Source organism: Meles meles, chromosome 13, assembly GCF_922984935.1.
Source record: "Meles meles chromosome 13, mMelMel3.1 paternal haplotype, whole genome shotgun sequence".
NCBI lineage: Eukaryota > Metazoa > Chordata > Mammalia > Carnivora > Mustelidae > Meles > Meles meles.
In genome coordinates this window covers 55,761,127-55,775,203 of record NC_060078.1, presented here as the reverse complement: position 1 = coordinate 55,775,203, position 14,077 = coordinate 55,761,127, and the positions used below count along the sequence as shown (strand labels likewise).

At 39.9% G+C, this 14,077-nt stretch overlaps 1 protein-coding gene across 1 annotated transcript in view; it reads right to left on the bottom strand.

The window, feature by feature from the left end:
• Positions 1-8,648: 8,648 nt before the first annotated feature.
• The window catches only part of CC2D2B (coiled-coil and C2 domain containing 2B), a 98,092-nt gene continuing 92,663 nt past the window's right edge, over positions 8,649-14,077 (bottom strand). The window contains exons 32-34 of the mRNA XM_046026600.1: positions 12,987-13,045; positions 10,926-11,103; positions 8,649-8,837 (exon numbers count right to left, since the gene is read on the bottom strand). Of these exons, the coding sequence (XP_045882556.1) occupies positions 8,649-8,837; positions 10,926-11,103; positions 12,987-13,045 (426 nt within the window). The remainder of the gene's footprint in view (positions 8,838-10,925; positions 11,104-12,986; positions 13,046-14,077) is intronic.

Genomic DNA, 14,077 nt, shown 5'->3' with positions numbered 1-14,077 from the left:
TTCCAGGCAGAGGGAACATCAAATTCAAAGGCCCCAAGGAGAAGGCATGTTTGGAATGAACATGGAGGTCAGTGTCTGCTTGGAGTGAAGAGACAGGAAACACTTGGAAGTCTTGGAAGCAACAGCTGGCAAAGGTATGAAACAACAGAAGTACAAAAAAGGCAGAACTTCTACGTGATGAACAGAGTAGGGAACTTGCAAAGGGTCTGCTGTGCCTGCTGCATAACGCACAAATTGGTTTAGGCAAAAGATGAAGGCAGGACCAGATTCTTTGGAAAGCTTTTAAAACTCATGAACTTTAGGCAGCAAAAAGCAACTGATGTTAGATTGCTTAATTTTTTTTTTAATGAATGCATGCAAAAGGTAATACATTCAAACAGAAAACTGTGTACAGTGACTAGCAAATCTCCCTCTCTCCTCTAATCTTAGTTCTTCCTACAGGCAACATTAATAACATTTTCTTTTGTATCCTCTTCCAGGGATATCCAGGTACTTAAAACCATTCATATACATAATGCATGCCCCATTTTGTGCACAAATAATAGCACTTCACACTCTCTGTTGTGTACCCAGTTTTGTCATATATTCTGGTGAACATTGGATAATAGAACATCCAGGATTCCTTTCAATGGCTACATTGTATTCCACTGGATGCAAAGGACTAGAAACCAGAAGCCCTGAGCTCTGCTCTCAGTTCTTGATTTATTGCTTCCAATTAGAGTGCTGGTATTTTATCTCCTCTGAGACTCAGGTTCCTATACGTAAAGTGAACTAGATCACCGCTGAGATTGCTCCTGACTTTAACATTTTAGATTCTTTGCTCTTGTCACACACATGACAAAGTCTTCTTCAGGGAAAGAGACCCAACACTAGGCATAAAGCTCTGATCATTATCAAGTTTTTTTTTAAAGATTTTTTTATTTCTTTACTTAACAGAGAGAGAGAGAGAGAGAGATCTCAAGTAGGCAGAGAGGCAGGCGAGGGCGGGGTGGGGGGGGAGCAGACTTTCTGCTGAGCAGAGAGCCAGATGTGGGGCTCTATCCCAGGACCCTGAGATCATGACCTGACCAAAGGCAGAGACTTAACCCACTGAGCCACCCAGGCATCCCTTATCAAGTTTTAAAGGTTTTAAATTTAAAGTGTATCCTGGGCAATTAATGTCTGTACACCCATTAAGAAGTCAAATATTTCTAAAAGGCATATAATGGAAAGTAGCCATTCCTTATTCCACACCCTCCTCACTCCCAATTCTCATTCCAAAAGGTAATCACTTTGATCGCTTTTAGCTATTTCTCATGATGTTTGCTATCATCTTTCAAAGTGTCATGTTTATGATTTCAATTTGTCATTTTTAGATATAGTTATATATTGTCCTGGAAAACGAAGATTTCATGCCACACCTTACCTTTCACACACATATTTCCTTCTGCCTCCATCTCCCCAATATATAATTTTAAGATATTTTTGGTTACATCCACTTTCAGTTGCTTTCATCGTTGTGACTATACAAATATGTTCCCTGTTGAGCCACATGGTGTCCTATAATTATACTTTCCTTTTCGTTTTCCTGTAGCTTTCTTCAAGCCTGTATGTTAAGTTTTCTACACCCTCCAGTAGCTCTGTAAAACGTCTCCATTCAGCTTTCAAAATAGTCAGACCTTCAGATAATTAGTTTTATCTTTCTGTTCTTGATTTATCTTCTTGGATCCATCAACCCTAATACTCCAGCTCCAATACTGATGGCTTCTCTCTAGAGCTCTATCTGCCTATCCTGGGATAGAATCCTGTTCCCAGGATCCCATGTCATTCTCTTCCTTGGTTTACACAGCCCAGTAGCTTTCTGAGAAAGGGTACCTGGGAAGCAAACCTTTGAGACTCAGTATACTGAAAATATCCTTAATCTCCTCCCATTTCATTTGCCTAGATATGAAATTCTAACCTGGAAATCACTTCCCCTCATAATTTTGAATTCATGCTCTAATTAATGCCTTCTAGCCCTCTCATTTTCTGCCAAGGGAGATGGTGTAAGACTGGCTAATAATCTTTTGGAGGCTACATGGAAAAGCAGCCTAGAAGACCGTCCTCACTATAAACAGACTTTCGCATGATTTCTCTGTTCTCAGTAGAACTCCTTTCTCCTCCTACAGTTCAACCTCTTTAGAATATAAACTTTCAGACTTCTAGTGTTGGTAAGTAGAGTTGCCTGGCTACAAAGGGTGAGGAGGGAGATCATACAGTTTAGTCATTCCTTTTAAAGACTTTTAACCAATCATCCTATTTTTAATTCACCTCGTATCTCTATTCCTGCCCAAACTTAAAGTATTACAGGTCCTGGGGTGTCTGGGTGGCTAAGTTGGTTAAGTGTCTGACTTTGGCTTTGGTCAGGATCTCAAAGTCCATGGATGGTCATGATCTCAGGGTTCATAGATCAAGCCCCACGTTGGGGGGGTCCCCCCTCAGTGGGGAGTCTGCTTCTCCCTCTACCCCTCCCCCTGCTTGTGTTCTCTCTCTCTCAAATAAATAAAATCTTTAAAAGAAAGATGTGACGAGTCCTGAGTTTTCTGAGTTTCTTGTTGACTTTGGAAAGTCCCAACATCCCTGAATCTATAGGCACTTTACTTGCAGCTTTCTCTGGTCTGGTAAATTGGTTATCATGGGTCTATGTACTTTCTAATTTCTAAGTTTTTATTCACTCCTGTGGTCCACTTGAGAGGGAACAGAATAAATTCTATGTTCAATCTGCTATATTTAACTTGAAGTTGAATTATTTCCCATAAAAGCCTATGTTTCAGTCTTGACTTTTTTTTAATATTTCAGATGTTTTGTAACTACAGCTCTATTGGTTCTACCTCCAAAATATATCTTGAATTGGTCTACTACTATAGTAGGTTTCCCAAGGCTCCCATAACAAACTACCAGAAATTGAGAGGCTCAAAACAACAGAAATTCATTCTCTTACTGTTCTGGAAGCTAGAAGTCTGAAATAGGTTGTCAGCAGGCTCCTTGGGAAGCTCTAGGGAAGGATCCTTCCTCGCCTCTTTCTAGCTTGTGGTAGCGCCTGGCAATCCTTGGTGCTCCCTAGCTTGTAACCACATCATTCCAATCTCTGCCTTCCTCTTCACAAGACTTCCTCCTCTGTGTCTGTGTCTTCTCCTCTTCTTGAAAGGCTAGTAATCATTGGATTTAGCACCCCCCCCCGGATGCAGGATGACCTCATCTTAATTATATCTTTCTATATACATATAAGGGAGGAAAGGTAAAGAAGTCTATATGGTGGTGACAGTTCTACAATCTACTTAAAGTGGTAGATTTTAAGTAGACTGTGAAAAGCTAAGTATGTATAGTATAACCCTTAAAGAACCCTTTAAAGTATAAAAAAAAGATATAGCAAAAAATACATTAAAATGAAATACTAAGAAATGATCAAATAACTTAATAAAGTAGCAAAGAAAAAACAGTGGAACAAAAACAGAGAGGAAAAATGAAAATACAAACATCAAATGGTAGACTTAAGTCCAAACATAAATAATGACATTAAGTGTAAATGGTCTAAATATGCCAATTAAAAAAGAGATTGTCAGAAGGTTTAAAAAAATAACCCAACTATATGCTATTTATTAAAAACTCACTTCAAATAAAATTATATAGGTGCACTAAAAATAAAAAGATGAAAAAATATATATATATACTCAAAGTAAACACGAATCCAAAGAGAGCTGAGTAGCTATATAAACATCAGACAAAACAGACTTCAGAGCAAAGAAAATTAGTAAGGATAAAGAGGGACATTGCACGATGATGAAAGGGTTAAATAACCAAGAAGACATAAATCCTAAATGCATGTGCCCTTAACAACAGAGCTTCAAAATACATGAAGCTAAACCTGACAGAACTCAAAGAAACAATAGACAAACCCGTAATTACAGCTGGCAACTTAAATACATCTATCTCAGTAACTGACAGAAGTAATAGACAGAAAAACATCAAGGGTATAGAAAATTAGTCTACGGCCATACCACCCTGAACGCGCCCGATCTCGTCTGATCTCGGAAGCTAAGCAGGGTCGGGCCTGGTTAGTACTTGGATGGGAGAAAATTAAACAACACTTTGACCAACTAGATCAAAAGATATTCCTATCAATAAGAGAATGTTGAATGAACCCTACTATGTTCACAACCAAGGCCACCACATACTACACAACTCCAGGGGTTCTGGCACATAAATTCTGAGTTGTGTGGTGTATAAATTGCTGAAATGTATGTGGTGGTTCTGCCCCCACTTCAGAATACCAGGGATTCTTTAAGAAATAGGAATTAGTTCACTTGGAGGTATTTCTACTGTTTTTGAAGGAGAAAAGCAACATAGAGAAAAGCATACATAATATGGTCCTATTTTTATAAAACAGAAAGGAACACGCACATCTGTACATATCTATATCTGAGAATGATGGTAAGTGGAAGGATGTAACCCTGGTTGGTAAACAGGTGAATGAGGTGAATAATGTGGATGGAGGAGGGGAGAGAACAGTGGTGTAGGGACCTAAGCAAAGAAGAGGGAAAAGAAAGAAAAAATAAGCTGCACTTAAAAAATATGATCACATTTATGCACTTACATAAAATAATGAGTATCTGTAGAAGTAATTTTTAAAGTAGTCTTAAACATGAAAAAGAAAAATATTTTACTCGGTTACTAAACGCCTTTCGATGATTTGTTATTGTACTTGAAATAAAATCTGAATTCCTTACCATGACTGATGTGATCTGATCTTTGTCTACCTCTCCAGCTTTGTGTGCCTTTACTGTCTCCTCCTTGTGTAAATCTCTTTCTGAACGCAGGGCCTTTGCAATTGCAGTTTGCTCTGCCTGATATACTTTTGCTAGAGGTTTGCACTACTGACTTCCTCTCATCTGTGGAAACCACAGATGCCTACCCAATAAGCCACCCTCACCTTCTTCCTTAACAATAGAACACTGATATTATTGGGACAGCAAGATCTCCCAGCTTGCCCTGTAGCTAGGAGTGATACAATTCTGGTTGATGGGAGATAAGTGGAAGTTACTAGGCATGGCCTCCTGGGAAGCTTTTTAAAAGAGCTACACCAGCTGTGTCCTTGACCTCCCCCCTTCTCTTTCTGTGTTTTCTTGCCATGGAAACTGTTGTGAGGCTAAAGCAAAGATTCTCAAGGTGTGGTCTGCAGATCAGCAGTCCCAGCATCACCTGGGAGCTTGTTACAAATGCAACTCACTGGGCCCCACCCCAGAACCCCTGAATCAGAAACTCTGAGGGGATGGCCCAGCAATCCGTGTCAACTGCTGTTCAGGTGAGTCTTGAGCATGCTGAAGTTTGAGAGCCACTGAGCTAGTAGATAGACACTTCCCTGGAGATGCCTCCCTAGAGGATGGATGAAGACTAGTCCACCTATGAGATCACAGATCCATTGCATCAGACCTGGACTGCCTCCTCAGGACTTGGCAGTTCTGTGGAAAAGTAATCCCTGTTTGCTTAAGCTACTGTGATTAGGTTTCTGTTCCATGCAACTGAATGCAATTCTAGTTGATGAAATATCCTCTAAATCTTCATTCTAACATTGTCTCTTTAGAGAGGACTTCCTTAACTACTCTGCTTACATCCTCCATCCTCACCAAAGTCTTTCTCTATCATGCCATCCTGTTGATATTTTCTTTGTAGCACTCAGTATACACTGACATTATCTCACTTACTTATTGTTTATTTGCTTATGGTCCATTTCCGCTGAAGAATGTAAGCCTCACAGGGGCAGAACCTTTGTCTTTTCACTGTACTCAAGCACATACTGAAGTGTCTGGTACATAAGGGATGTCCCATTATTATTTGCAGAATAATTTAAAGAACTCTTTAAAATTAGATGTTACATTTAAAATCATGTATTTTTTTAAATATTTTATTTATTTGACAGAGAGATCACAACTAGGCAGAGAGGCAGGCAGAGAGAGAGGAGGAAGCAGGCTCCCCGTGGAGCAGAGAGCCTGATGCGGGGCTCGATCCCAGGACCCTGAGATCATGACCTGAGCTGAAGGCAGAAGCTTTAACCCACTGAGCCACCAGGCGCCCCTAAAATCATGTATTTTTAAGTTAAAAATAGAACTACCTTACAATTCGGCAATCACTAAACTACTAAATCACTAAACTACTAAACTACTGGGTTCTTACCCAAAGAATACAAAAATACTAATTCAAAGGGATACATGCACCCCTATATGTATAGCAGCATTATTTACAATAGCCAAGATATGGAAGTAGCTTGATGAATGGATAAGGAAGATGTGGAAGATATGTATACAATGGAATATTTACTATACAGTCTTAAAAAAAGAATGAAATCTTCTTATTTGCAACAACATGGATGCCAAGTGAAATAACTCAGAGAAAGAAAAATACCATATGATTTCATTTGTATGTAGGATTTAAGGAAAAAAACAAATTAACAAAGGGATAGGAGAGAGAGAGAGAGAAGCCAAGAAACAGACTCAGAGAACAAATTGATGGTTAGCCGAGGGCAGGTAGGTGAGGGGTTGGGTTAAATAGGTGATGGGGGTGAAGGACGGCACTTGTAATGATGAGCACAGGGTGAGGGATGGAATTGCTGAATCCCTATATTGTACACCTGAAACTAACAATACAACACTGAATGTTAACTAAGCGGAATTAAAAACTTAAAAGTAAAATCATGTATTTTTAAATTGTCGAGAGAAAAAAAATGGGTCATTACAATTTCAAAATTTTAATGAAAAAGTTTTAGTTAAGAAATTCATATACTTGTAAAAAAGAAATGCATATGATACAGAAAGATCCTCTATGTTTGCCTATGAACACTTTCTCTTACTCAAACGTGGCCTATGAATTCAAAAACCATAAACAACTAGCAAAAAAGTTATGTAAATATTGAAAGTGCCACAGAAATGAACTGCATGAGTTCAGTGTTTTTTTGGTAACCTTGTCTTTCCATTGATAGCATTTCTTGCTATCCCAGTCAATGTGGGGTATGTGTTAATAACAAAACAATGTGTTAATAACAAAACTTCTTATAGCATTTAATAACAAAACTTCCTATAGCGTTTAAACACAAACATTCAAATAAGAACAAAAATCCCAATTTTCATATGCATGCCAGAGAACACACACAATCAGGTCCTAACCTTGGACAGGAAGCATTTTCTTCACCCACATCACTACTATTTTACTCTTCTAGTAATCTCAAGTTTGGTGCAAGACTAACATCACTGCAAATAAATGAGGTCTTCTCTGGCTTCAGCCATGCAGGTGCACTGCAGGAGAGAATTCAGATTGAGGGTTCCCCAGTGATGAACTTGGGGTCTCTGCTTGTGAGATTGACCCAAGAAGCTGCTGCTCTTCTGCACTGGGAGGGGTCAATTTCCTTTCTCCTGTTTTACCTCCTATAAAACTGTTCTCATCAAGCTTTGGAAATCTGTCTCCTTTGGTTTTTATAAAGTAAGTTGTTCTTATTCAAAGAACATAAAATAAGTTCTAAAATAAGTTGTTCTGTAACATTTAAGGAAACAAATATATATATATTATATAGTATATGAAATATATAATATATTTTTATATATATATATATATATTAATGAAGCACAGAACAACTAAAGAGAAAAAAGTGCAATGCTTCTGACTCAGATCCCCGTTTACTCTCTCTCGAGGCTCCTAGGATCTAGATGGGTCTCCTTGGAGCCACCGGGGAAAGGAAAGCGGCAGAAAAATGTCAGGGGCAGAATGGCAGTCTGTTCACTAAGGGCAAAAGGGGCCTTGAGATTTGGTAAGACCATTTCCTCCCTTTCTCCCAGAATCAGGAAGGCATACCAGACAGAGCTTCTTTGGTGGCCCTTCAAAATATTTGGAGCTAGAAAAACTTCAGGTCAGTAGCATCCCAAGCAAAAACTTTTAGGAAGCCCCCAGAAGCTGGACTTAGTCCTCAGCTCAATGTGGCAGATTTTCCTTTTACTTCACTAGTGCAGTATCTAGTAATGATCTAGTAATGATAGTAACAATGATCTCATGGTTGTACTTGGATACCTTCCACCTCGAACAGCATCATAACCAGCATCAAATGTGCCAAGCTCACTTTGGTAATGACAACATTCTGTAAGCCAGGGTTCTCACTCTTAACAGGTCATCAGAATGATCTGGGGGTCTTTTTTACAATAATGTGAGTTCTGGATATCCACGCCCAGAGGTTCAGATTCAGTAGGTCTTAGGTGAGATGCAGGAGTCTGCATGTTCAACAAGGCCGCTTGGTGGTTTGATGGAGGTGGTATGAGGCCTACAACTTGCATAATATTGGCTTCAAAGGGAGGGGCCAGAATCGCTTCTCTCCCATAATAAGACCTATTGTAGACAGTGACCAAGGTCACCAGACTGCCCAAAGTATTCTCCTTGTAGAGGTCTCCAGTGGGGAGGTCATTTACACTCATTCTCAAAGGTTCAGGGAGTGAGTCTCCATGGTACCCAACTCTATAAAAAAAACAAAATTTGGGTTCATACTTGGGTAGACTTGAAGATAAGTAGCAAAGTCCTAAAGTACCAGAAAAGTCTTGATTGTTCTCGGTGAAGGGCCTGTAACACATTTTTTTTTCCTTTTCCATTCTTCCTTTTCACTGATGTCGAGCTAAGGAAACCAAATAGACCCATATGGATAATACGTTGTTTGGGTAGGGGTGAATGTATACAGCTAGAGCAAATTCTGTCTGGGGAAATTCAGAAGAATGAATTCCAGTTTGATACACAGCATCAATAACTGACTGGACATCAGTGTATGGCATCTGGATAGGAAATCCTGTGACCTAGACAAAAGACAGAAAAACATGTAAACCCATGCTATAATTATGTAGGTAACTGGGAATCACTGTATGTAAAAATATTACAAAAGCCTCAAAAAATGGTAGTCATAAAATAATAACAGTTATTTTATAGGCGCTTATGATGTCCTAGTAACAATACTAAGTGCTTCACATACATATTTAATCCTCAAACAACCTTATGAAGTAGTTTCTACTATAATCCCCACTTTCCAGAGAGAGGGGAGCAGAGCCAGAGCTGATACCAGAGCCTACACACTCAACACTCCACATACCTCCACAATTTCTAGAATAGCAGACGCCCAGTGAAAAAAATTACTTGGTCCTACAAATGAGGTATTTAAGTGAGCATTATGGGAGAATTTATTTCATATTGATTCAGTTCATATTTCTTTTTCTTTTTTTAAGATATTTATTTATTTATTTGACATACAGAGAGCACAGGGAGGCAGAGAGGCAGGCAGAGAGAGATGGGGAAGCAGGCTCCCCACTGAGCAGAGAGCCCGATGCAGGGCTCAATCCCAGGACCCTGAGATCATGACCTGAGCCAAAGGCAGAGGCTTTAACCCACTGAGCCACCCAGGTGCTCCTCAGTTCATACTTCTTAAGTGACAACCATGTGACAGGATTAAAGGATTATGGTACATGGTCCTACGTAACATTATCTATTTAATAATACACAGACAACAATCATAAACCTCTTTCCTCCTCCTGCAACTTTAGGAAGCTTTTCTTGATCCTTAAATCTGTTCATGTGTGCTTCCCATGTGGTTGCAGTAGGATGCTATCCTCTCCTAACTTATGTAATTAAAATATATTGCAATTATATGTTTTCTGCTTGGTCTCATTAGCTTGTAGTCTCTGTGAATGCACAAGATTGTATCTGCCTTGCTTATGATCATAAGCCCAGGGCCTAACACAATGCTTGGCACATAGAATGCAAATAATGTTTAACATTTGCTAAACACTTGCTGAGTGCTGGGTGCTGTGGTTAATCCTCACCATAACCACAAGCCAGATAACTATTTTTATCCCTGTTTGTTTTGCCCAATGGGGTGGAAAGTATAGAGAAATTTGGTAACTTGGTCAAAGCCAGTGAGTGGTTGAACCAGAGTCTGAATCCCAGCCACAGGATTCAGCTCAGGGTTATGATTGTGTGTTATCATACAGATAATTTTACAAAGAAATTCTAAGTTTTAAACCTTGGCTTATATTGCTTTGGTTATCTGTTTATCCCTAATTCTATTTTTTTAATGCAAAATGAAACAACTTCTTCCCTATTCATGAATAAATAGCAACTGCAGATCCCCTCTGACAGCCTAAGTCCTGAACTCCCTACAGTTTCCTTCCTTTCTTCTCTCAAAGGGTTTCCCTAGGAGATATCTCTTAGTCTATGGGATAGCAGGGGCAAAGAATCTTATTCTTGGGAGGCTGGGGTTTTCAAAAACCCACCGGACCAATTCCATAGGGAAGAGTCAATGAGAGGATGCCCAGAGCTGGAAGTAGATAGGGGGCAAAGAAGGAGGCTCTAGCAATATACCAAATGCCCACCATGTTTGATTATGAACATGTTGAGTTTAAGATGTCTTTTAACCATCCAGGATGATGTCAAATGTCTTGGTAAATAGATAAGAATGGAGGTCAGGAAAGAAGTCCAGGCTGGTTATATACAATTGGAGTATTTTCCTTATAAAAGATATTAAATCTTTCCTGGATCCTCTTGCTCAAAACAAAGGACAGGGAATCTATTCTATTACTATCACCAAGGGATCATTTTTCAGTTTCTCAGTTGCAAGTGATTTCCTTTTGGTCATCTCTTTCCAGAGGTTGTGGTTTATTTAACATACAATGTATGACTGAGTCCAAGAAAATGTCATGCACTGTGGCCATGGTAATAGTTGCTCAGTATATTTGAAATTTCTTAGTCTATAAATAAATGTATTTTAATGTTATATCACCTATCATCTAGGACCAAGATAAAAAGCATTTCAGGGATATTTAATGTTACTCTTACCTAGGAATGAATAACATAGATAAAACAAATATTATTAATGCACTAAATCATATACACACCAAATAAAATTGTAGTAGTCTTTCAAATTCAGTCTCTTCTTCAGATGAAACAAATCTTCCAGTGCCAAGTTCTAGTTTAGGAAGGATTTTTCGCAAAATATAAGTACATTGTCGATTCCAACGTGTTGGCTGCTTAGGTCGCCATTCCATCATTTTACATTTCAGAGTCCTTTCGATCCTAATGTAAGGATGCAAAGATTAGTTTATGACCCGTTACAATTTGTTTAATAAATGGGATAAGAGTTTTGGCACTTTACTCAAGTATGAGAATGATATTTTTGATTTAGGATGAACCAGCCCTCTCTGGCTAAGTGTATCTGCCATCATTCACATCACTTAAGTTGGGGAGAAGCAGGCTCTTGCTTGGCTTGGAAAAGCAAGAAGCTTCATAGGGTAGCCAACAATGAGATCTCAAGGGCATAGCTCTTTTCCAGTTACCTGGAAACTGTAGGCACCTGCCTACTGGGTGTGATGGGACAACCGTCTACTATCTGGTCACTGGACTGACAGCCTCATTCTCCAGGACCCTCCCCTGCCATAAAACATTGCGTTTCCAAGAAGCTACATTTACAAAAGTTCCGATATCTGGTTTGATTGATGTTAGCAGGGATAGATTTATTAGATCAGTTAATTCAGCTAGCCGAGTTGGAAAGAAATAAGCATGGACAGATAAGTATGATGATTAGGCTTGTCTACTAGAGGGTGCAAGCTGTGTGGGCAGGGATGTGTGCCTGGGTATTCAGTCCCTAGAACAGTGCCTGCTGGTAGACTGTTCCAAGGACAGTGCAAGTTGGTTGATGGAGCTCACTTGGGAAGCCTCACTCCTGCAGAGAATCAGTGTGTGCTTTAAAAACAAAAACAAAGGAGCGCCTGGGTGGCTCAGTGGGTTAAGGCCTCTGCCTTCAGCTCAGGTCATGATCCCAGGGTCCTGGAATTGAGCCCCACATCCGGCTCTCTGCTCTGCGGGGAGCCTGCTTCCCCCTCTATCTCTGCCTGCCTCTCTGCCTACTTGTGATCTCTGTCTGTCAAATAAATAAAGAAAATCTAAAAATGAAAACAAAAATCACCGGGAGTCACCTCTGGGCTGAGTCTGCGGTTTAACTGATCAGTTTGGAGTTTGTAATCTCAGTAATGGCTAAGCATCAGAATCACCAATCGACATTTTTTACCTCCAGATATTGATTAAACAAGTCTGGTCTGGGACCCTGGCATCTGTATTTTTAAATAGTTCAAGAAGTGATTCTGATAATAATTAAAAAACAACAACAACAACACAGAAGCTGGGAATCATTTCTCTACCTCGCTTCTTGCTCTTTTGTTAAGAACTGGGGGGAAAGGAAGGGAATACAATGTGGGAGTTGTGTGCGAGAGGAGACAAGAGTAGCAAAATTGTTTTTGTCATGCTTTGTTTTGATCAGTTGGTAGCAGTTTCTGCGGCAGCCTACTATGCCAGCATGAGTCACTAGAGGCAGTAAGATCTAGAAGCTTCTGACACATCTGGAGTAGGAGTAAGGACTGCTGCAAAGTCTGTGACTTTGACAAACTTGTTCAGCTTGACTGAATAACTCCTTTGGACAATTACGTGTGTGTGTGTGTGTGTGTGTGTGTGTGTGTGTGTAAGGGAATGGGGAGAGTGCGGGGGGTGGGGGTGGGACAGTATTGATGTTACCACCCAACTTGGATGTTTTTTCCATACTCCAACTGGTGGGCCATTTACCTTCATGACTTTCAAGAAGTATGAGCTACCACATTATTATTACTGTAACGTCAACAGGTATCTGTGTCGAGAACTTCCCAACAGCAGCCCCACAATGTTTCCAGAGGCAACCATTTCTTGACTTAGTGTTTTTAAGGAGTGTTCTGGAATGGTTAAGGGGCTGCTTTTCAATGCACAGATCAAAAGACAGCTGGCTCAGAAGAAACTATTGTAAACTCCATTTCCTGCTTCTATGGCTGAATTAAATAGGTATTTTAAAAGACTGGGTTAGAGACTGAAAGGTGGGTGGAGGACTGAAAGATTTGGGAGAAGTCATAGTAATAAGATATGAACAAAGGTCATACCTGTTCTTTAGATCTTCTATCATGCTTTTATTAGTCTCACAGTAAATTATTTCTTCAGGCTGAAATACATAGGCAGTTGAAAGTTGGCAAAGATTCTAGGGAAACCATCTTCATTTACATCGTGTCACCCCTGGAGTGCGAATTATTTTGGGGGGGACCCAAACCACTTTCAGGTGGCAAAATCACTCCACTACAGAGGCACAAAGGTAAAACACAGATCACAGGGCCTCCTTCGGTTTTAATCCTATGGTTTTAATCCTACATTACCAGAGCATGGGATGAGGAATGGATTTACAAAGGTATTTTTCCTGGGTAAGACAGATCTGCTGCCCACATTCATTTATTCAAACAAGCGTTTGACATGTTTATCGATGATACCAGATAATCTTTGGCAGCTGTTTTAGTCTCTTCCACTTATTAACTGGGGTCTTGGTGAACTGACTTAACCTGAGTCTCAGTTACCACATCTTTAAAAGAGGGACAATAATAGTACTTACTTCCCTAGGGTCTTGTGAAGATTTTGAAATAAAGTAATAAACACGCAAAGTCTGGCACATATTGTTCAATAAATCAGGTATTATTGTAAATACGGCTCTCTTAAGATGGTTTTCTTCTTCCTTCTTTGAGTATCCTTTTCACTCAGCTCGCAGGAGCTGGGTCAGGTTGTTTTGTTTTGTATGCGTGTGTGCGAGCATGTGTGTGTGTGTGTGTGTGTGTGTGTGTGTTCCATTTCAATCTTTCCTGTCTTCAAGCTGTTGCTCCAGACACTATAAAAACAGCAGAGAGCAATGCTCTACCACACTCCCCCCATATTCCCTTCCCTGCCTGACAGGATTTGCTGCAGGAATCTTTAAGAGAGGACTCCTTATGTCTACCACCCAAACCAGCCCTCCCTGCCTGATTTCCCAGGGCTCACTTGAACAAGAAGGAGGGGCTGGATTCAGACATTTTTATTTTGGGCACTCCTGAACTGAGAAATAGAGACAGCTATAAAGACAGGGACACAAGTGGACGGAGGATTGTGCAAAAAGAGGGCAACAATTCATAGACCTCAAGGCGCTAGAATATTTCAGGAGTGATTGAGAAGATTC